At 40.1% G+C, this 24595-nt stretch overlaps 1 protein-coding gene across 8 annotated transcripts in view; it reads left to right on the plus strand.

Annotated features, from left to right (window-relative positions):
- Window positions 1-20200, plus strand: part of MARCHF8 (membrane associated ring-CH-type finger 8) — a 98049-nt gene extending 77849 nt beyond the window's left edge. For 7 of the 8 annotated variants that reach the window (XM_043984919.1, XM_043984922.1, XM_043984920.1 and 4 more), the window contains 5 exons: window positions 8937-9016; window positions 9285-10136; window positions 11834-12014; window positions 15040-15187; window positions 17548-20200. In XM_043984919.1, coding sequence (XP_043840854.1) covers window positions 8937-9016; window positions 9285-10136; window positions 11834-12014; window positions 15040-15187; window positions 17548-17855 — 1569 coding nt within the window. In that variant the 3' untranslated portion in view covers window positions 17856-20200. The remainder of the gene's footprint in view (window positions 1-8936; window positions 9017-9284; window positions 10137-11833; window positions 12015-15039; window positions 15188-17547) is intronic. The other variant, XM_043984925.1, reaches the window with a different exon arrangement.
- Window positions 20201-24595: the final 4395 nt, after the last annotated feature.

Raw genomic sequence — 24595 nt, forward strand, 5'->3', positions numbered from 1 at the left:
CTCGGGTCCTCCTGAATCCAGGGCCGGTGCTTAATCCACTGCGCCACCTAGCTGCCCCAGAGTTCCAAATTTTTCTCCGAAATTCCCTCCCTTCCTTCTCCTGCTCCTGAAGCCAGCAAGCAATCTGATATAGGTTATACATTTTAATCATGTTAAACTTATTTCCACATTAGTTATATTGTAAAAGAAGAATCAGAACAAAAGGGAAAAACCAAAAGAAAGAAGAAACAAAAAATAGCAACAAAAATGCGAAAATAATATGTTTTCATCTGCATTCAGACTCCATAGTTCTTTTTCTGGATATTGAGAGCATTTTCCAGTATATTTATTTATAAGAATAAAATATGAAGCACCTAAAAAAGATAATATCTATTGATGAACTGTCTCTGTCTCATGGAGAAGGCCAGTGTCTCCAGAACCCTCTGGAAATGCTTTTGTGCTAGCTGCAAATTCTGGTCCATTAGCTAAGCCTATTTGAATGACCGACATGTGCTCAGGCTGGATTAATAGCTTAAAGTGGTTCAGTAACAATGTAGCGATGACTTCTTTTATATATTTTCTTTTGTGGACCCTCATGAACTTTCAAAGTCACCTCTAGAGTAAGTTCTTAGATAATAAGGTAACACTTAATGAAAAAGGATGCTACGTTTTGCCTTTTGGATCAGCTACCATGTAGTTGCATAGGCTGTTTTGAATTTTTAGTAAAATGAATTTTAAAAAATCAAATCATATTTTAACTATATCAGAAAATGATATATAAAGGAAACATTGAAATTCAAGAGAATTGTTGTATAATCATAGAAAAACATATATACTACTTTTTCTGTTTTGATGATTCATATTTTTATAAATCAGGTTTTCTTAAGGTATGTAACATTGAGAGCCTGAATTTCCAAGTATTTGGAAGTATGTGGAGAGAGAATTATGTATACCTGGGAATAGCAGTTATTGCTTTAATTTATTGAAACATGCATATTTGGAAAATTACTCATTGCACGTTATTATAGATGAGCTTATCAGTGCATAGTGAAAAGAGTCTTTGTCTCACCAGACAAAGGTTCTGTATTTCTATTCAATTTTTAAAACTAACTAAAAGTTTAGTTTTTCATGCTACTGATTAGACAACTGAGTCATTTTTAGTGGAAGGTGGTTTAAAATTAAAGAAATAATTTGCATTCTATTTCTCTCTACCATCTAGATGTTTTTAGTATAGATTTTATTTTTAAAAGGACCATTTCAGTTATAACACTTAATGTCTTTTTTTTGAAGGTCTCATTCATACTTCTTCCCTTCATTAATATTTACCTTTTTAAAAGCTGTCAGAGTTGACTTTCCTCATTTAATCATAATGTATTTGAGGGGATTTGGTTTAGGTGAATATTTATAGAGAGAGGAAATCTCTCATAATATGACTCCATTATTTTCATAGAGCAGAGAAGTGGCAAAAATCAAATAAATGTTCTTGTGGTGACCTGGCTAAATTGGGCCTCCTGCCAAGCTTTCCATAAACTTTCACCTTTTGTCCAATTTTTGTGAGAAGATACTACTTATAATCTTCCAACTGTCTTTCTCTGTAACATTTAAAAAGAAGTTTATGTTCTAAATTATGTTACTAGTGGCAGCCATGTCTTTCTAGTTGACAAATAAAAATCTTTTGTGGTTAAGGTGACTCCTGGGATCTTGTGGCTTGTATCCCATCAATTGCTTTACAGAGTTCTACAGAAGACAATGAATATCCATGCCAGTATCTTTTCCTTTATCCATTTCCAGTTTTTTACCTTCACTAGCTTGTGTGAGCATTCAAAGTTTGAATTGTTATAACTACATGCAGTGTTATTTTCTCTGCTTTAGACTCTTCACATTTTTGCCTTTGACCTTAAGCTTGTGGCCTGACTATACCTAATTATACCTAATTATGGAATGATTCCCGTATCTAACTAGTTGTTTCCTTTCTGTTAGGATTTAGTCATATTTTATATTTGAGTTATTGAAAGCTGTACCCATAGTAAATAAGTTAGGCCCCAGGGAATACCTAGTAACAAATTGGATTCGCCATTGAGTGACAGATTTTTTTTTTAAATTTCCCAAGAACATGGCTGCCACTAGTAGTACAGATTTAGAATACTAAACATAGAAGGGAAAGTAAGCCAATAGAGAGTCTGACATAAGGCCCAATTTAGCCAGGTCATCCCAAGGACATTTATTTCATTTTGCTACTCCTCTGCTCTACAGTTTTCAGTGTCATCTAGGATAAATGTAAATTCCTTAGCCTAGCAACTATTTCTCACCTATTTGCCTATGTTTATATCTTTAAAAACACCATGTTCCCTCTAACATTCCTTGATAGCTATTCCCCAAATTTGACATTCCATCTCCATGTCTTTGTGCAGGCTTTTAATTGGAGTACACTTCTTATTAGATTCTTTCAGTGCCTAGATAAAGTGAACTCTCCTGTACAAAGCCTTTTTTAATTTGCTCATTTGTTAGCTTTCTGTCCCTCCAGAAAATGTCTTGTATTTGCTTGACTCTGTATATGCTGTATCCTACCTTCTCTCCTCAGTGGAGTGTCGGTTCATTGAAGAAAAGGATTACTTCATGTTTATGTTTATTAGCACCTAGTTCAGTGCCTTTCACGGAGTAGGTGCTTAATAAATCTTTGTTGAATTGCTGAACCAGAATTTCTGATACCTTAGTCCCCACTGAGCTTTAAAGAAGTGTGGATGTCACTCAAGATCAAAAACAGGAAGAACAGTTAGATCAGACCAAAGAAACAGAAAAAATTGGGGATAGACATAATCTAATCTCGAAGGCATTGCAGACGCCACTTCTTAAGATATTCGAAAGCAGGCAGGATGCCAAATGATTGGAAAAAATTATGGACAACATTACCAAAGGAAGGTGTCATGTTTGCAGTGGTGCCATCAGATGCCTTCAACCAGGATGAAAATGGCATTAAGGGCAGCTTGCACTGATGACAAATTATTTAACTTGAAAAGGCTACAAGCCAGCACTGAAATGAAGGGAGAATTGAAGTATGACTTTTTTTTTTGGAAATAATTATGCACTTGATGCAGCCTCTGAAGCCAAGATACAAAAATATGGATTGATTCTCTGCTGCTTGTGCTACTTTTGGCCTGAAAGTTAACACCAAGAAAGCAGAGGTTCCCCAGCCAGCACCTCACCATCTATACATGAAATCATCAGTTATAGCAAGTGGATCAATCTTGAATGCTGTGGATAAGTTCACTTACCCTGGCAGTATATTTTCCAGGGATGTACACACAGATGATGAGGTTGACACACTCATTGCTAGAAGTAACTCGGTGTTTGGGAGGTTCCAAAGTAAAGTGTAGGAGAGAAGAGGTATTAGATGACTCACCAAACTGAAGGTCTACAGAGCCCTTGTGTTGACCTCATTGTTGTATGCCTATGAAACCTGGACAGTATCCCAACATCATGCCAGGAAATTGAATCGCTTCCATTGAATTGTCTTGGGAAGATTCTGAAGATCACCTGGCAAGATAAGGTGCCAGACACTGAAGTCTTTTCTTGAGCTGAACTGCCAAACATTCAAACTCTGCTGTAGACAGTATAACTCTGTCAGGCTGGCCACATTGTTTGTATGCTAAACATATGTGTGCCTAAAAGACTATTTTTTGGAGAACTCTCACAAGATAAGTGTTTTCATATGGGGGTCAGAAGAACCGATACAAGGACACTCTAAAGATATCTCCGAAGAACTTTGATATCAGTTGTGAGACATGGGAGACACCGGCACAGGACCATCCAGCATGATGTGCCCTCATTAAAGAAGGTGTTGTGTTCTGTGAGCAAAACAGAATTTCAGCAGCTCAGAAGAAATATGAGATCCACAATTTTTTTTATTTGGTTGGGTTTTATTTTGGGCAGGGGGGGGGGAGAGACAATGAGGGTTAAGTTACTTGCCCAAGGTCATACAACTAGTGAGTATCAAATGTCTGAGACTGGATTTGAACTCAGGTCCTCCTGACTCCAGGGTTGGTGCTCTATCCACTGCGCCACCTAGTTGCCCCCAAGATCCACAAATTTAGAGACATCTCCATCCCAAATGTTCATCTGGACTATAGAGCCTTCCAACCTCATATTAGTTTGATCAGTCCTAGTCAGGCACACTGTACCTTGATCTCAACATGGTCATGTCATCTCTTTCCTCTTCAAATACAAAGGACAACAACATACACAGTATCTTACTGGACACTGGGAACAGTCACCAAATAAAGCAAAGAGGGAAAAAAAGGAGATTGATCATTACTTTAAAGAAGCTGTACTAAAAATAGACATAGGAAAAACCATATTCATGAAGAATAAGTATTGTTTGAACTAGGACATATAATTAAATAGACAGTCCAGTGAGTCACTTCAGCAATATGTCCTGAATGGTCATTGCAGGTAGCTAGTGGATAGGAGCTAGCGTTTTTTATGCCTTCACCTAGTTGCCCCCTGTACTGCTTATCTTTAAGAAAAACTCCATTTATTCCTGTGTTCTCTAGTCTTTTTAAATTGGAATGGGTGCTTTATTTTGGCAAAGGCTTTTCTGCATTTATGGAGATAATCATATCATTTGTGTTGGTTTTGTTATTCATATGATCAGTTATGCTGATATTTTCCTAATAATCAACCAGCACTACATTCCTGGTATGACTCCCACCTGGTCATAATGTAATAAACCTTGTGATATGTGTCAGGGGCGGCTAGGTGGCGCAGTGAATAGAGCACCGGCCCTGGATCAGGAGGACCTTAGTTCAAATCGGACCTCAGACACTCGACACTTACTAGCTGTGTGACCCTGGGCAAGTCACTTAACCCCCATTGCCTGCCCCCCTCCCCCCCAAAAAAGGGGGGAAGAAAAAAAAAGAAGACTGTAATAGGTGGGGGGCAGGGCTCTAGGTTATGAAGGGCTTCGAATGGCAATCAGAGAGTTTGTATTTGGTCTTGGAGGCAATAGGGAACACTGGAATTTATTTAGTGGGTGTAGGAGGCGTCAAAGAAGAAGGGTGACAGGATCAGACCGACATTTTAGGAAGATCCCTTTGGTGACTGAATGGAGGATGAAACAGTATGGAGAAGAAACTTCTGTCAGGCCGACTAACCAGAGGTTTATTGCAGTACTCTAACTGCAGGGTACTAAGAGCCTGGATCAGGGTGGTAGCAGTGTCAGAAGAGAGAAGGGAGCATATTCAAAAGATGTTATAGAGCTGAAATCTACAGAGTTTAGCAACAGATTGCATAAGGGGGCGGGGCTGAGAGATAGTATGGGACTGAAGATGACAACTATGTTGCTAGCCTTAAGGACTGGGAAGGCTGGTATTGCTCTTGACAGTAAAGAGGGATGTTAGAAGAGGGTGAAGGTTTGGGGGAAAGATATTGAATAATTAAGATGTCCATCTCCTTTGACCCAGAGATTCCATTACTGAATTTATACCCCAGAGAGGCCATTGATAAAAGGAAGTTCCCACATGCACAAAATTATTTATAGCAGTGCTTTTTATAATAGCCAAGATTTGCAAACAAAGTAGATGGCCATTGATTGGGGAAGGGCTAAACAAATTGTGGTCAATAAATATAATAAAATATTACTGTAGGGCAGCTAGGTGGTACAGTACATAAAGCACCAGCCCTGGATTCAGGAGGACCTGAGTTCAAATTTGACCTCCGACATTTGACACTTACTAGCTGTGTGACCCTGGCCAAAACACTTAACCCTCATTGCCCCACCAAAAAAAAATTTTTTTAATTAAAAAAATATTACTGTAGTATAAGAAATGAATGTAACATTGTACACAATAACAGCAACATTGTGTGATGATCAGCAGTGATAGACTTGGCTCTTCTCAGCAATACAATGATCCATGACAGTTCCAAAGGACTCTTGATGGAAAAGGCTCTCCATATCTAGAGAAAGAACTGTGGAGTCTGAATGCAGATTGAGGCATACTGTTTTCACTTTTTTTGTTTTTTTTTTCTTTCTTGAGGTTTTTCCCTTTTATTCTGATTTTTCTTTCACAACATGACTAATGTAGAAAAATATGTTTAACATGATTGTACACATATAACCTATATCAGATTGGTTGCTGTCTTGTGGAGGGGTGAGGGAAAGGGAGGGAGGGAGCAAAATTTGGAACTCTAAATCTTATGAAAATGAATCTTGAAAACTATCTTTGTAACTGGAAAAAATAAAATAATATTAAAATTGGAAAAAAATTTAAAAAAAAGAAATAGTGAATGTGATGAAATACATAGAAACATGGAAAGATCTACATGACCTGATGCAAAATTAAATAAGCAGAGCCAAGAAGATTATATGCAAACAAGAATGGAAATGGGGAAAAAAAACCAACCACACATAACATTAAAAGTGAATGTTGCATTGAGTGTTGACCTACTGTGATGGACTATATTCTTCTCACCAATGCAATGGTACAGAAGAGTTCCAGGGAACTCATGATAGAAGAGGATCTCCAAATCCAAGAAAAAAAAAAAAACTGTGGAGTATAGATGCTGATTGAACCATACTATTTCTTTTGCTTCGGGTGCTGTTTTTTTTTTCTATTTTGAGGTTTTGCATTACTGCTCTTTTTTCTCTTGTAACAGGATTAATGCAGAAATAGGATTAATGTTATTATGTGTGTATATATATATCTATATGTATATGTATATAGATATATATAGATATATATAGATATAACCTATATCAGATTACCTGCTGTCTAGGGGAGGGGGGAGGGAGGGAGAAAAATCTGAAATTGTAAAGCTTGTATAAACAAAAGTTGAGAACTTACATGTAACGGAAAAAATAAAATACCTTATATGTAAAAAAAAACAAAAAAAGTGAATGTTGCAAAAAAAAAAGTGAATGTTGCAAAATTTTATGAAAAGATATATACAACCCATCCCTTTGTAGAAGGGTAAATCCACAAATGTTATATGTATTTTCAGATTTCAGTGTATTAATCAATTATGCCATTTCCTCCCTTTTCTTTTCTTTTGTCTTAAAAACACTGTTGGCTTTCTGAGAAGGTGGTAAGGACTACTGGGGGCAGCTTTGGTGATATAAAAAATAAATACATCAATAAAATCTTATTTCACTATTATTATTATTAATTATTGCTACATTATAGAAAATAACTTGAAAATCTACCATTAAGTTCATGGACTTTTCTAGACTAATCTCTTTCCACGTAATGTCAAGAAGGAGACCTCCGGCCAGCAGTAAAGAGAAGTGCTATTCCATCTTTCTCTCACTGCCTTTCTGCTGAGTTGCCTGTCTACAGAAAAAGGAGATAAATGTCATTCCATCATCTTCCCTGACCAGCCCCTCCTCTTAACAGTGCAGTACCCTAAAATGACTTTATCCTCAGGCTAAACCCTTAGTTTGTCAATGATTAAATTACTTCATCCAGTCATACCCTCCCCATCCCAGTGAACCCACTGAATGCCTGGCCGTCATTACACTCATATCTCCTTCTTGACTTCACATGATCCACTCCCTTGTTCCCATTCCTTTCAACCAAGCCCCTCGATGTTCCCCGCTGAAGCTACCTTCTACTGTACTCTCTGGAACACTTGCTCCATGAGTAACAAGTCTGCTTTCATCTTAAATATTTTCGTTTCCCATTCCTTCCATCTTCTGGTTCTCCCTGAGACCTGGCTCCCTCCTGATGATACAGCTTTTCTCTGGCTACCCCTTCCAGCCCTGCTTGTGCCGTCTCCTCACTGGTCAGAGCACAGGGGAAGTGTGATACTCTTTGCTCCCCATTGCTGCTTCCAATTGCATCTTCTCCCACCATTATTCAGTAACATCTCTGCCTTTGAAGTTTACTTAACCATAAATACCACCTAATCAAAATTCTGGTAGCCCTTGTCTATCAGCTTCCTATATGCTCCGTTTCTTTCCTCAGTGAGCACAGAACCTGGCTCACAGTCTTTCCTCCCCAGTTCTTGCCATCGGTACTCATTAGGGGGCTTCATGTAGTGCTACTCCCCCAAATGCCCTTATCTCTCAGACTTTCAACTGGCTTTTTCCCCATGAGCTCCTCCTCTACGCTACCACAGCCACACACAGAGATGATCTTGCCATCACCCACAAATGTGCCACTTCCATGATCTATTCAGAGCTCTGGAATTCTCTTTGCTGATCATAACCTATTTCATTCACTTCTCTTAAAGTTCAGATCTCTCTCGCTCTCTCTCTCTCTCTCTCTCTCTCTCTCTCTCTCTCTCTCACTCACACACACACACACACACAGAGTGTGATACAGAATTAGCTAAAGTCTTATACTTCATTAATGTTTCATGATTTCATTTTTTAATTTTTTGCTGGGCAATTGGGGTTAAGTGACTTGCCCAGGGTCACATAGCTAGTAAGTGTTAAGCGTCTGAGGCCGGATTTGAACTCAGGTACTCCTGACTCCAAGGCCGGTGCTTTTATCTACTGTACCACCTGGCTGCCTGATTTCATTTATTTCTAATTGCACTCTTGATTTTCTGTGATATAAAAGGTGGTCATATTATTGGTTTTGGTTTTTTGTGTTGTCTCAAGGTTTACCTTTACTAAAGCCCTGTTCCAATTCATCATGATAACATAAAGGTGATTGACGCTAGGCTTGTCACCTGACCTAAATTGGCCTAGCTAAATTCAGAGACTCATTCCTAGAAGCCTGGTCCTTTTTCAACTACAGCAGCTCAGAAAGTGGTTATTATGTATGACTGTAGGAGGGAGTAGCCACACTCAGGAAGCCATAGACCCTTGAAGTTGGGAGGTAAGAAAAGAGGTTTCTGTGCACACCATCTTTTATATGAACATCACTTAGCATTGTTAACTACTTCAGTCACAGAAGGTGTTAGGAGAGCTTTTCTCTTAAGTTTGATTCTGAAACTAATGTGATGTTATCTTCCAGGCTGGAAGTTCAACTTGCGCATCAGCTCTCCATGGCTTCTCTCGCACATCTGTTACCCCATCTAACCAAGACATCTGCAGGTAGAGTATTGTTTGTAGACCTGCTCGGATGCATATCGAAGGACAGTCGTTCCTGAAAAATGTCTTGAAAAGCACCATTGTGCTTTGCTTCCATCATTTTTTAACTCTTTGATCGGTATACATTTGATTCAGACTTTTAATGCAGATTTTGTGCACTGTTTGCTTGCCATGTTATCACACTATTCTCATTTCTTCACTTTGATATATCTGTTTCCTCTTTTTAATTGTTTTTACTTTCTGTCCTTTTATTCCACTGTTCTGCATGCAGTTCCCGTGCAGTGTTTTCTGAATGTTGTCATCACAGTCCCGTGCAGTCAGCTGTTGTCTTGAAATCTGCTCTCTGCCAGAGTTCTCTGACACAAGGGGTCACTGTGACAGTGATCTGTAAAGACACATTACAGGCCTCAAAGAAAAACTCCTATGGTCCAGAATGGATCCAGGCCTTTAAGCCTCCTAAGAATACCAAAGCCAGAAGAACTCTCAAGTTCTCCAAGTCCCTCAATGATGTGGTTGAGAAGACCCAGAATACTATGGAGAATTTTGACTGTGTAGAAAGAACTTATTCTGAAGGAAAATTAGCACCACCTCAAGACCAGTGCCTCAGGATGAACAAATTTCACCATAAGGAGAAACAGATTATCAATCTGAAGCCTCTTGTATTTGGCAGTTATAAACACTCACATGCTCCATCATTTTCTGCCAATCATTCAAGCACCTTTGGAATAGGAGCCAACCAAGGGAGTTTCAACATTCCATCCCTTGAAGAGAAAGCAGATAATGAGGCAACCTTGAAAAGCAAACGCTTGCTCTGTTACCTCTTTTCCTTCTCTCACAGTTCAAGCACCAGCAGTTTGCACAAGTTCCATGAGCTAGAAACTTGCTCCGCTGGCTTGCTGGCAGCTAAATCTTCCAGTGTGCTGGTGGGGAGCACAGGCTTCTGCTCAGATGATATGGGAGATGATGATGTCTTTGAGGACAGCATATCCTCCAAGATGAAAAACAAGGAGATACGGGCACCCCTCTGCTCCACTGAGAAAGATAGCGACCTGGATTGCCCTTCTCCCCTCTCTGAAAAGTTGACCCCCTTATCCCCTGTGTCAACATCAGGAGACACGTGCAGGTTGGTTTACCAAGAACCACCCTCCTAGTTAGCGCTGACTTGTTCTGCTTTCCTTGTCTCTCCAGTCTTTCTTTCTTTTAATATAGGAAGTTAAAAATGAAGGACATGGCCACTAATTCAGGCTTTAAATATAGGTAGGACATTTTGTTGACCAGATTTCTTAATTTAAAAACAACAACAACAACAAAAACCCCATGAGTCTCCTCATTATTATTTATCGATGCCAAAACGAGAGGAAAAGCTACAAATATGAAAGCTCAAGCTGACCTTTCTGAACTGAAAGGAAGTATGTTTTTGCTGAAAGAAATCGGAAGAGAGTTACCACTTGATTTCTCAGGTTTTTTAAAGCTTATTCATTTCTAAAGATCATTTCATTTCCAAGCAAAGGCTGCCATTTCTAACAATATCTCTGACTATTAAAACGTTTTTGTTTGTTTTTTAAGCATATCCTGTTTATGGAGCACATGCTTCCAGTAGCTCCTCCTTTCCTTAGGATGAAATGGATTTAGCCATTCCCAACAAAATCCCAGTTCCTTTTATCAATAGCTCTATCTTCCCACTTTCTCAAATGCCTTTTCCAAAGTCTACTTTCCCTTCCTCCAAACTTCTTTGGGATTTTCTCCTCTGTCTTTTACTATTGGCCAGACCTCTCCACACCGAAATCATCAGCCTCCCTGTTCTGGTTTTACACCATTCACTACTCTTTCCTAGTTTCTGTTTTTTCCTGATGATTGGATCAGCAGCCAGAGAGAATGTGCAATGTCCTGGGCCACACAGAAAAGGTGCCTGGCCTAGCTTGTTTTCCAACTACTAGAAAACACTTCTCTACTTCTCAAAAATCCATTTAATGAGCCATGTTTCTTGAGGTTAGTAATCCTGTTGTGCTGCATGCTGCCGTAGACACAAGGAGTGGCTTTAAATCATAGCCACTCTTTTGTGGGTGGGTCTCAACTTAGGGCTTGCAAGTTTTCTGGGAGTGGGGATGGGGAGATGTACCTGTCCTGCCTTTGTCGCTTCCTACTTGTATGACCTCAGGTGAGTCACTTAAATTCTCTGGGCCTCAGTTTTCACAACTGTAAACTCTGGGGGTTGGACTAGATGGCCTCAGATCTTTGATCTTATATGTTATCTTGCCTTTTGGTAGGAGAAGCAAACGGGAGTTGATGTGACTCTTTTGTACCTAGTTAAGCTAGCATGGGTCCCCTTTTAGAGCTGGAAGGTAAATCATCCTTTTTAGTCAGTGTGACATTTTGTTTTGTAAAGTAGAAAGATCGCTGATTTTATTTTTAATTTAAATAAGTTGTACCTATGGATTTAAAGAATTTTGTTCTAGGAAATAGAACTTAAGAGAGGCTTAAATGCCTCTCTCATTGCAGTACCTAAATCTTCTAAAAACAAATGAAAATCCTTGCATCATAATTCCTCAGACCGTCCTTTTCCTCTCCATCATTAGATACCTTCCAGACTTTGTATACGGCTGCAGTGAGGTAGAGAGAACACTAGTTAGCTGTGTTTGTGCTTTCTGTGGGCCCAGGGTTTCTTCATGTGAAGGTGTTTTTCTATGTGAATTGAGTGAGAATGCACATGAAGCTTGTGGCCATACAGTCACAAAGTTGCTTCTGAGATTTTCCACTGGAGTTTCGCTTTTCCTCTCAGTCTGCTTGTTTTGTGATGAATACATTTTATTTCTGGTACAGGATATGTCACTGTGAAGGAGATGATGAGAATCCTCTTATTACACCTTGTCACTGCACAGGAAGTCTTCATTTTGTCCACCAAGCCTGCCTACAACAGTGGATCAAAAGTTCAGACACACGATGCTGTGAACTCTGCAAATACGAATTCATAATGGAGACCAAATTAAAGCCTTTAAGAAAAGTATGTGTGCACATAGTACTTTTAAGACAAGATTTGCCCCACTCAGATGGGTCTGATTTGCTAAAATGAATAAACCCTCACAAGAGCTTAAGAGAACTTCACTCTAGAAATGTGGTGTGCCATGGCCATGGTCTCACTTGGCCATCATGTGAGCCAAGGTTGCCTTTTACTCTTCTGGCTATGTCCCACTATTCCAAATTAAGTATGTTGTTGGCGATGGAAAAGTAAATCATGTTACCTAAGTAGAAAACAGCTTGATTCCACTATCATTCTGGCTTACAGGTTAGAATGATCGCTAAAAGGAGATACATTGGAATTGTACTGAGTGATGAAAAAATATCATTTCTGAAAAGTACAGGACAGTTGTCGAGTTGCTTTAGAACAGCAGCCATAATGAGAAGACCCCACCAACTACTGGTTTGTTTGACCATTACGAAATTTTTGCTAATTCCATCCATAACTAAAACAATTGGAACATGCTCTCCTGTTTCCTGCCATTATTTCCAGTCTTAGGGCTAGTATGTATTTCCATTTTCAGTGATTTAGTTTATCTCCTCTCTTCCCAAATAGGCTTTTCTGTTTATTCTCTGGACAGGTACAGGAAGGGACACAGTAATTGAAAACATAGGATGCGTGGTGCTGAAACCACTTGAGGTGCTAAGTTCTTTTTCAGCTCCCTTGGTAGTAAATCATTTTCCTTCAAAATAATTCAGATACGGACTTAGATCCATTTTTTGTGCGTGAAAAGAGCAGTATGAGGTGTGTATCACTAGAGAGGAAGTGCATTTGTCGTATTAGCACAAAGGTTGTTTAATTTAAGTTCATCCCAGTCACCTGGATCTCACATCCAGTTCATATCATACTTTCTTTCCCAAAACTCCATATTTTTACTTTTGTGCAGATAACCTAAAGATATCATATGAACAGTTCTGAAAGGAAGGGATGGAGCTATCACAGCAGGGCAGCAGGGTATAGGCTGAGAAGGCACTCTTGTTGTTTGGTGACCAGTAACCTTACCTGAGAAGTGGTAATACCTAGGACAGGAGGATATTTATTTTCCTTTTAGCATGAACTGGCAGCATCATCTCACACTGTACCATCTGCCTGGTCCTCATTAGAGGGGAGAAGACTACCTGAATATCAGGACCTGGGGATATTACCCAGAAGCCACCTTCATCCCATTCCTGAATTTTTTATTCTTTTCTAGATTCACAAGTCTCTTCTAGTTCTAAGTCTGTGGTTCTGTGACATTCTTCAGGGTTGTAGAAAAATACATGAGTAGGAATGAAGGAGGAAAAAATTAGTTATAATCTATTTACGTACTCATAAAATAGTAACGACAAAAACATGTACTATCACTTGTTCTAAAGTAAAAGAGAATAGTCCTAGCTAAACAGTAGTTCCAAAATTTGTAGTACTCAATAAATATTTGTTGAATGAAATAAATGAAATATACCAATACTACAAGAAACAACCTGGGGTAGAAGAAATAGCATTAAAGTAATAATGCTATATACATATACTACCATCTGTTTTACAGGGTTGTTATGAGAAAAATGCTTAATAAACCTTCAAAATGTGAAATGTTATGTATATTCTTTGTTCTGTCTAGAACCAAATTGTTGCTCTGATTTCCATTTCCTGTTTCAAAATTAGTTATGTAACCAAATATTTATTGAGCACTTCCTGTGTGCCCCCAAATGTGCTTTGTGTTCTGGTTCCATAAAAGCGGCCTGTGATGTGGTCTCTGCCTTCAAGGAGCCAAAGCACAAAGTGGTTTTACTTTTACAAAACTTCAACAAGACAGTCTGAAATCAAATGCCAACTGTGTGGTGTGCGTTATCAGGAGCTAGAGGGCTTCAGAGAGGGCAGATTGCTACATGTTGGTGTCATTGGGGAAACTTTATGGAGAATAGAGGACTTGAGTGGTCCTTGAAAAATTGAGCGAATTTGGATAAACGTGACAGGAAGGCCATGCCAGGTCAGGGACCAAGATGATCAAAGGCAGGGATTGAGCGTGTTCTGTCGACAAGACTAAGTAAACTGGTCTGGTTGGAATAGAGCTGCTAGGCACTAGTTGGAAATCAGACATGTAGAATGGGGGTAGGGAGAAGGAAGTTTGGGGTTGAGGCTCTGGTTTCATTATTGTAGAAAAAACAAATTCAGTGGTTATGAACTGAAACTACAGACGATATCGTCCCCCAAAAGGCTGAAAACCAATACAGGTTCTAACCTATCAGCAGGTATGAGAAACATTTCCTCACCTGTGAAATGAGGAATATCATTGCCAGTGATCTCTAATATCTCTGCCTACTTGAACACGAAATACATACACAAAAATATACAGGCTAATTGTTCTCACTCCCCACCCCCATCCCCAGATTTTTGCCTTGGAAACCCCTGAAAAAGAGAGTCTATAACTTAGGGCTACATGGGTGAGCTTTTAGAATGAAGCAAGACAGGAAAAAGGAAGAGCCAAGTTTATTCATGTCTGGGAATTATTAGCTGCAAATGCAAACTCTTTTATTGTGAATATAGCAGAGAACAAAAAAGCAAACTTGGCGCCGACTTCTGTAATACAGTTGTGACTCAGTTTACTTGTATGTTTTCGTAGTGTACACACACCCCCCCTTTCTCATTTACCCGTGGCATTGGAAAAAGTGGGAGTCTCCAAAAGATACCCCCCACCCCAAGCTATAAATTGTATTCCAATTTACAGTATTATCTAGGGGCCCATGCAGAGATGCCTGTAAGCATAATTTCTAGTTAGTGAGAAGATTTTTGTTGGCTAGGTAATGTATTGTTTCCTCATATTAATCTTAGTGTTTTATCATACAGAAAATTGGTTCCCAATGGAACACTAACTAGCAGTTTATCTCTTGATAATTAGGGGAATGAATGTTGTTTGTAAAGGGGAGGGGAGAAAGCAATGCTTCTTTCCATAGGAAATGTTCTCACAACATTATTTTCAATCCTTTTTTTTTTAGACTAAAGTTTCATGCTGTTTTCTGTTATTTCTTGTCAGTGGGAAAAATTGCAGATGACATCCAGTGAACGGAGGAAGATCATGTGCTCTGTAACATTCCATATCATTGCAATCACCTGTGTGGTATGGTCCTTGTATGTCCTCATAGACCGAACTGCTGAGGAGATTAAGCAGGGACAGACAACTGGTATGTCGAAATGTAGACCAGTTAGTACCAACCCTCCCCCCAGCACACCCTGTTTCCTAAGGTCTTTTTTTTTTTTTTTTTTGGTGAGGCATTTGGGGTTAAGTGACTTGCCCAGGGTCACACAGCTAGTAAGTGTTAAATGTCTGAGGCCGGATTTGAAGTCAGATCCTCCTGACTCCAGGGCCAGTGCTCTATCCACTGCACCACCTAGCTGCCCCTCCTAAGGTCTTGTAAGTTAATACACATGTTTTGGATAACATTGTGATTTTAAGTCAAGCCTGAAGGTTTGTTATAGTATGGTTCCCAATGTGGTATAAAAGAGTCCTGTATTTAGAGCCCAAAGACCAAATTTCTAGTTTTGACTTCAAAGTTTTCTAGCTGTGTGACCTCAGAAAAGTCATGTGATCTTTCTGAGGCCATTTCCTGATCTGTGAAATAGAGATTACGATACTGTTCCTCCCTAAGATCTCCCCAGGATGGTTGTGAGGATTAAAGGAAATAATGTACCCAAATTGTGTGTTGGGCTCTTGACGATCTCAGATGTGTGCTATGAACAGAAATACCAACAGCGATAATGGCGAACATACAAGCCTCCCCTTGTGTCTGAGAAATCAGGTAGCAACAAGGCACATCTGACCAGGTGTTTAGATGAGTCATGAAGGGAGAAGGAAGAGCAGGCTTTGGGAGCAAATGGATTTCAGTGTTGGACACTCAGTGTTTGACTGTTGGCAAAATATCCTGGTAGAAATGTCCAGTCTGTGCAGTAGTGGGAGTAGAATTGAAGGTAAAGATTGGGAACTCATCCGCACAGTTAGTATTTGAAGTCTATGGGAAAGTGGCAGGGGGTCAAGAGATTAAATGTCTTGATGAGAACAAAGACAAGTTTCAAAGGATGAAAGAGATAGATGGAAAGTTATGTCTGTACAGTCTTAAAATTTCAGAGTTAGAAGGGACACCATAGGTCACCTAGACCAGCCCATCCTTTAGTCAGAAAGAGAGTATTTCAGAGTTAAGGATGTTGAATAAATGAACTTCCTTCCATACAATTAGTTTTTAGATAATTTTTTTGAAAAATGTGACAGCTAGGTGACTCAGTGGATAGATTGCTGGGCCTGGAGTCAGGAAGACTTGAGTTCAAATGAAGCCTTAAACACTTACCAGCTGTGTGACCTTGGGCAAGTCAATCGGTTTCTGTTTGCCTTAATCCACTGAAGAAGGAAATGGCAAATCACTAGTATCTTTGCCAAGAAAACCTCATGGACAGTATTAACATACCATGGTCCATGGGATCACAAAGAGTTGGACACAACTGAACAACAACAGCAATAACAATGTGAAAAATAATAATATATGTATTTTAGGAATGTTTAATTTAGGCCAAATCTATAATAATATTATATTTATTTAAATGAGTACATGTAAGAATGTTACTTTGACTTTTTTTTTTTGGTCAAACCATATTGACAGATTCTAAAGGATAGTTTACTGATACCAAATTTATATTCCTTAGTAGACTTAATCACCTGCTATATTTTGTGCAAATTTATTTTATTAAATATAAATTTAAATATTTTGGCCATTTTAAGTTATAGCCACTATTAGATCTTACTCAGCTTTGATTTGTGACCTTAGCGGTCCAATTTATGATGAAGAAAATTCTTTTTTTAATAGAAGTGGTAAGGGGCAGCTAGGTGGTGCAATGGATAAAGCCCTGGCCCTGGATTCAGGAGGACCTGAGTTCAAATTTGGCCTCAGACACTTGACACTAGCTGTGTGACCTTGGGCAAGTCACTTAACCCTCATTTCCCTGCCAACCCCCCCCCCCCCACACACACACACGAAAAGAAGTGCTAAGAAAATTCTAGGCCCAAATCCTTTTGTGAATTGCATGCTCACACTTGGAGGTATCTTCAGAGATGGTGGCAGAAACATAATCTTTACCTGTATGCACCCATAATCTTGAAGTCATATGGCCTGCATCCACAGATCTTAACCATTTATCAGTGTGAGTTGTGACCATAAAATGAAAGGAAGTTAACAATACACAGAGCAGTTAAGTTGGAGCAAAGAGGAAAGGTCGATTTTCAAGTTTGTTGAGAATCTGGCCAAATCATCCCATCAGCCGTTCTATCAGCCATAGACTTGTACTGGTAGAGGAAACAAGACAAAAGCAAGAGGAGGTCCTCTCATGGTGGAATATGCTGGACGAGAGACTGGTTTTGGACCAAAAAGAATGTGGTAAAGGGACTAAACAGGAGGAGAGAATTTTAAGGACTTGGCGTTTGCTGACGGCCTGATCGTTGAGTCCAGAGTCGAGTTTAGCTCTGATAATTGGCTAACCTAGCTCTTTCTCTCCTTAGGGATCCTGGAATGGCCCTTTTGGACTAAACTGATGGTCGTGGCCATCGGCTTCACTGGTGGACTTCTCTTTATGTATGTACAATGCAAAGTATACCTACAATTATGGAAGAGACTTAAGGCTTATAACAGAGTGATCTATGTCCAGAACTGTCCAGAAACAAGTAAAAAGAATATCTATGAAAAATCTGCACTAACAGAGCCAAATTTCGAAAGTAAAGATGGGCGGCATGGGGCCTGTCATTCTGACACAAACTCTTCCTGTTACACAGAGTCTGAAGACCATGGAGCAGAAATTCTTCAAGTCTGAGAAGGGGATGTTTATTTTTTCCCAGACATTCATGAAGAGCTGAGATGACACTGTTTACTGCAAACTGTATACCTTAAAAAAAAAAAAATCAGCCAACAGCTTAGACTGGGCAGTTGAATTTTTTATTACATTCTGTTTTTCTAAATCATCTTGGACATATCTTTTAATATGTTATCATGGTGGCATACCTCTTCTGTTGAGTATCTTATGGGTGTGCTCTATGGGAAGGAATGGTAAAATGTAGGTGACTGATGCTACTGATAGGGAGCCACTTTGCTGGCTGATTCATGGTCAGCCAAGTTGTAAAACCTGAAAGATGAATAGAAGGAAAGCAAATACAGAATATCTATGAGCAGCCACATCATGAAGCATGAATTGGATTTTCCAAAGAGTCCTTTCTTTCACTTTAACATCAGATACCCCTAAGAACACTGGGAAAAAGCCAACCATCATGAAATGTCTCCATCACCCAAGGAGAAGCCTGAGAGAGAGATGCCCTGGAAGACCTTAAGTCTGGACTCAGAGCATCTGCTCGTCTCTGCCATTAAGATCTCTCTTGGGCAGTCAGGTTACAATCATGTTTTACATGTAAAAATGAGCGACTCACAAAGCAAACAGCACTTTTAAAAATCTTTATTTTGTAATATGTGTGTCCAATCGGATTGAAACTTGAAAGAATGTCTCATTTCAAAATAGTCCTTTCAATACACTCGGCCCTTTCTTATAGGCCCTAAAGACCTTTCTGCCTTATGATCTCTAAAATGTTTGTGATTTCCAATACATCCCCACAGAATCTTTGTGACCATAATGGAACAAACCCTAACGTGGAACTAATTCCTAAACCCTAACAAGAACAAATTCATAGAAATTCATGGATGTAAAATATGAATTGAAAATGGTTCCTGTGGGTTTAATCTCATTTTTGGGAAGTTTATATATGACAACTGTACACTTGTACTTTTAGAATATCCAGTCTTAGCTACAGAAATAAAAGGTGTGTTGTGACCTTACAGGAGGGCAAGGGAGTGAATGACCAGGAATTGGTTGCCTTTCTTTTGATGCTAATTTGTATCCAAATCTCTCCAATTTGTGCTACTGTGACGAATGGATTTGAATTAAGAAGTAAATGTTTCACACCTGTGAGTGTGCATATATGTCTTTTAGCAGGTACAAGCAATGAAAAGAGCATATGATAGTTGCATTGACCTGGTTACTAAGTGTATAGAAGAGGGAAGTTGGGGACCCCTCTGGGTGTGGTAGATAAGGTGTTATGATGGATAAGGGAGGGATCTAGTTCAGTCACCTCCTAAAGGCTATTTATCTAACAGCTCTTATCCTGAAATGGGAAATATTGGTGGCATGATGTCAAAATGACTACTAGCATAGACAGACTGAGCTGGCACCAGGAAATGAACTGTTCTGAGGCAAATTAACTTTCAATGGATTGTTTTTAGATTAATTGTCCTGTTCCTATAAGCAAACTGGCAAGCTGATGAGGCCTCAGCATTGGAAAACAGCTTCTGTTGCCTCCATTGACAGAAGGCCCGTGCTCAGATGTTACCTTAACCAAATTGAATCAAAGAAAACTGTTAAATATATTAATAGCCAATAGAGTATGCAGCCTATTCCTACTCCCCATGCTCCTTGTGTTTTTTAAAGGGGGGGGGGGAAGGTAGCATGGAATAAACTTGTTTGCTTAGAAAACTCCATTTTGAAATGCAGCTTTTTCAAAGATTTCTCACATAACTGGACTTGAATGGGATGGCAGACTAGACAGAAAGATCCCAGAGTATAGCTTAAGTCCCTAGGGTACAGCATAAAAAACAGATTCCCCCATCTTCTTTGGCCCTTGGATTTGTGAAGAAATGATTTTTCTCACCATGCAAGAGGGGAAGAAGACGAAAGACCTTCAAGTTCCCAGTGTGAGCCTCTGTGTTTACAGGCTTCCCAGCTTCACTCACGTTACTCTTTGGATTCTTTCATCTTCACAAACCTCCAGCTAATGTGTCTGACACAAATTCTTTACTGGCCTAGCCATGGCTCTCTTGGTCCCTCACATTCTTTTGTTGTAAAAGCAGGTGAAACATCCCCCTCCTGTTCCCTTCCTCTTGTCCTGGGCCAGTCAGAATCTGTGCTTGTGTAGACTCTATGTTTAAAAGTGCCCTTACTCCTGCTCCTTCCTCAGGCCTGATCTGTAAACACAGTGATTCAAAGATTATCTGCTCAGGTGTGTTAAATAACAGGTCTGCCAGACTCTCAGCCTTTTAAACAACCACCTTTTCTATGGCCCAGGTGACTCTTACTTCTTTCTACCACTTGTGACAATAAAAAAGAGATAAAATTGGTTTGGCCTGCCTGCTCTTGTGTTGACACATTCTAAAAGAGTTTGACAAAGTTCTTTATGTCATGCCCTGTGAACTTTCTTCCTTGCAAGTCCCTTAAGAAAATGTGTATAAACTCTGGACAAAAATCAGATGTCCTCCATAGAGTTGGGTGACCCAGGCAAGTATGATAGGTTGCCTTAATTCCAGATTCTCTTATGTTTGTGACAAGGGGTTTCTTTGTAAATCCGATCTTCTATGTGAGCCAGGGCTGGAACTGATATGGACAAAGTGTGGTGAGATGTCTCATATCTTTTCATAGACCTAAACCTGTCCTGTGACCTTGGTGTAGGTTCCCTCCAAAAGGACTTTGCCTGTGGGGAAAAAAATGCATCCTACTTACCCTACTGCCCTATTTTTTCCACTGAAACAATACATAAAACACTCTACTTCATTTCTTTTTTTTTTTTTTTTTTTGCAGGGCAATGAGGGTTAAGTGACTTGCCCAAGGTCACCCAGCTAGTAAGTGTCACATGTCTGAGGCCGGATTTGAACTCAGGTCCTCCTGAATTCAGGGCCGGTACTTTATCCACTGCGCCACCTAGCTGCCCCCCATCCCCACCCTGCCACTTCATTTTTTATTGTAAAAAGAATCTGGTACCGGCCATCCCTAATCCCACTTGCTTACAGAGTTCTTAATCCCCAAAGAAAACTTGACCCACCCTGATGCCATCTCATGGATGAATACTTTTCATCTTTGCTGGCCATAAACATGTTTTCCTAATTTTTGTTCTAATGTTTAATTAGAACTATTGCACTCTCCTTGCCCTCCCCACCGCACAGCAGACCTCGGCAATAAGACTGACACACTAAATGTAGTTTCATAAATAATCTACAAAAGTGGGATGAGCCCGCAGGCAGTAATAAACCCTTCAAGTTTGTATTTGGGGCATTGATTGGATGGAGAAAAGCACTGGAGGACCAGGTTCCATCTAACCAGCCAAAGAGAGGTATAGTTTGCTTACCAGGCTGCCCCAGGATCCAGAAATGACTTTGTGTGTGCGGTCAACCTTTCTGTGTCTACCCTGGCTAACAAGCCATTTATAAATCAAGGCATTTTAATGTGTTAAAATCCTGACTACTTAGCAAAGGCTTTTGACTTTGGAAAAGGTGAAGCGTGATTGGACAAAAAGGGGGTCCTACTCCTTCTTTCCTGTTGGTCCTGGTGCCCACATGCCTCATCCCCAGCTTCCTTGATTTCTCTCTTACAGGTGCTCCTAACAACAGGCCATTGGTTGTTTGTTGTAGGAAGTAGTCAGCAGAGTGCACAGGTGTGTTTTAAACTGTCACCATTAACTTTTTTCTCTTCAAATGTGCTGCCAACCCTTGCCCCAACTTCTTATTCCATCCCATGGTGAGAAAACACTTCATCCTGTCATCTCAATGAATAGTTTTGAAGTTAGGCCCTGCTTTCCAGACTCTAAACACACACACACACACACACACACACACACACACACACACACACAGATTCGAAGTAGCTTAGTCAGGAGGAATCTCATTTAATTTCTACAGGTCTCAGGAGTCTTCTGATATCTTTGGAATCAGGAGTAGTGGTAGGTGGAGAGACTTGGGAAAATTGGAAACAGCCCTTGTTGGAGTCCTAAATTCTGGTGCCCAGGCAGGTCCAAGAGCAAGTATGTTTTCTTTTTATTTATTTATTTATTTGTCGGGTGGCATTCCATATAGATAGATATTTGGCATAAGTTTTCCCCTGTGAATTTAGTTTGAAATTCTTCTAGTACATCAATAGAGACCAGGGAAGATCCTAGCCCCCTACAAGAAGCATTTAACTTTGTTTAGGGAATAATTGCTCAAGTTTTACAGCTGACATTTAGGTGCAACATTTGTAGATACATGTATCTTGTTAATAAAATTGAATTTACATTGGCATGGGTCGTGTAGTTTATTAAAAAAAAATTGACAGCAATTTTTTTTAGTTTCTTAGGAAATTTCTAGTAATTTAAATGTATAGTTTTGTAACCTTTTATGTACATTAATCTTTTCTCAGTATTACCACTTGGAGAGTTCTTAGTTTCTTCAATTGTAATGGGTTATTTGTGCTGTGATACACAGGTTTGTTGACTGCAGCAATAAAATATTTCTATGAAAAGGAGCACGGCCCTGATAATTTTCTAAGAGGAAGCTGAAAATGTCGCATGAGTAGAACAGTTTCCCTGCTTCGCCAACCACAGGAAGGTGTGACCCTATGTGGTTTTAGATGTCTGAACTTTGCATGCTTAAAAGGAAGAAAACTCCATTTTTAGGGACTTTTCTTTCCCTCCCTGTTCCCCTTCCAAAATCTTTCCCTCTGAAGAATTGTAGTTTGGGAGCTCTTGTACCCATCTGGGACCATAGATTTAGAGTAGGAAAGAATCCATCTTCCATACTTAATATCAGTGAAGAAACTGAGGCCCAGAGAAGGTGAAGAACTTGCCTGGGACAGTTTAAAGCCAGATCATCCAACTCAAGGGCCTAAAGGATTCAAATTCCAGTAGTTACCACTGTTTTATGTTGTTGTTGTTTTAAAGCTAAACCTGAAGATGGAGGCATGGAGTACTGTTATTGTGCAGTTGGTACACACTCATTATCCTTAACCTTTTAAACATTTACCGATCCTGAACAGTCTACTTGATCTATAACGGGGGGGAAGGACAACCACCACCAAAAACCTCTGCCCACTGAACCTTCATTCTGTGTTAAAATGAATTATCGTCTGTGTTCCTATTGGGTCAGGAGCAGTATACGATAGGATCAAGAGGGTAGTTGATGTGACCTTTGAGGAAACACGACACCAGCATGAGTAAGGGTTGATGGACTAGAGCGCATTTCCATACAGTATCACTGAATAGAGTTTTAGTCAACCAGGAATCCCCAAAGTATTTCTTTTTTATGTGTTGGATTTTCTTTTTTTCTTTGTAGACAACTGTACTTTAACATCCATTTTTTAAAACTTTGAGTTCCTAATTCTCTTCCCTCTCTTCAGCCCCTTGCCCATCTGATGAGAAGGCAAACAGAATGATGTCATTTATACATTGGAAGTAAAACATCCCCCAAAGTACTTCAACATGAATCTTTGAGAATGGGACCCTCTAGAGAGACTGTTTTTCTTCTTTTTTTGGCTGGGCTATGAGGGTTAAGTGACTTGCCTGGGGTCACACAGCTAGTATGTGTTAAGTGTCTGAGGCCGGATTTGAACTCAGGTCCTCCTGACTCCAGGGCGGGTGCTTTATCCACTGCACCACCTTGCTGCCCCCGAAAGAATATGTTTTCCCCAGAATCTATGGTTGGTGATGCAGGTGACCAGTTCTGGTTCCATGATTCCGTGCATCATAATAGTGTCCCCTGGAGACTTAGGACACTGAAACTACAGAAAGACTCACCCATCTCCTGCCATCTTTATTCTCATTTGGCCCCGCCATAGAAGTGAGAGTAACAAACCATGTTTCCCCTGCCTAGCATGGTCAGGGAGCCCATATTCCTGGCTGAACTGAGAGTGGCCAGGTTCCCTTGGCGCCAGGGCACAGGAGAGCTTCAGCCTCATCCAGCGAGGGCAGTAGAAGAACTGACCCCATCTTTGGTTGACCCTGCTGAGGTGTGTGACCCATGGGAGGAAGAACCATGATGCCTTTAGGAAGGTGGAAGGAAATAAAGTCCTGCTTCTAAGACTCACTCAACTACAGATCAAAGGACTAGAGAAAGCATCTCATTCTGAGAGGGAGCCCCTGTAGGTGCCTGACATTGCACCAGGCCCCCAAGGTTTTGTAAATGATCAGAGGGGATCCCTATCCTTTAAAAATTAGTGTAGAGAGGGGTAGCTAGGTGGCACAGTGGATAGAGCATGGGCCCTGGAGTCAGGAAGACCTGAGTTCAAATCTGGCCTCAGACACTTAACACTAGCTGTGTGACCCTGGACAAGTCACTTAACCCCAATTGCCTCACCAAAAAAAAAAAAATGGTGTAGAGCACCCATTGGCAGGGTAAAAAGGTGGAGGTAGTGAAAAAGGGAGGGAAAGAGGAAGGGGAAAGAGCAGGAAGGATGGGAAGGAGGGAGGGTAGAATTTATTAAGTGCTTGCTATGAACCAAGTACCATCCAAGCACTGGGGATACAAACAGACGGTATGGTCAGGGAGCTCACGCTCTAAATGGAGTAGAAAACTTAGATGAGGGTTTTGTACTTGGTGGACGGCAAGGCCCAGGAACCTCAAGAATTGGTTTTAGGGAAAGGGCAGCTAACTCAGAGCTGCATCTCATGGGCCCTAGAAGGTACTGGAGTGCTTGGGCTTGAGGAATAAAGTCTGGCCCCAAACATTCTGTATCCTTCCTGCTCTCTGCTTAGCAGCTAAGGGGGAGGGATT

This window comes from Dromiciops gliroides, chromosome 2 (assembly GCF_019393635.1).
Source record: "Dromiciops gliroides isolate mDroGli1 chromosome 2, mDroGli1.pri, whole genome shotgun sequence".
Lineage (NCBI taxonomy): Eukaryota > Metazoa > Chordata > Mammalia > Microbiotheria > Microbiotheriidae > Dromiciops > Dromiciops gliroides.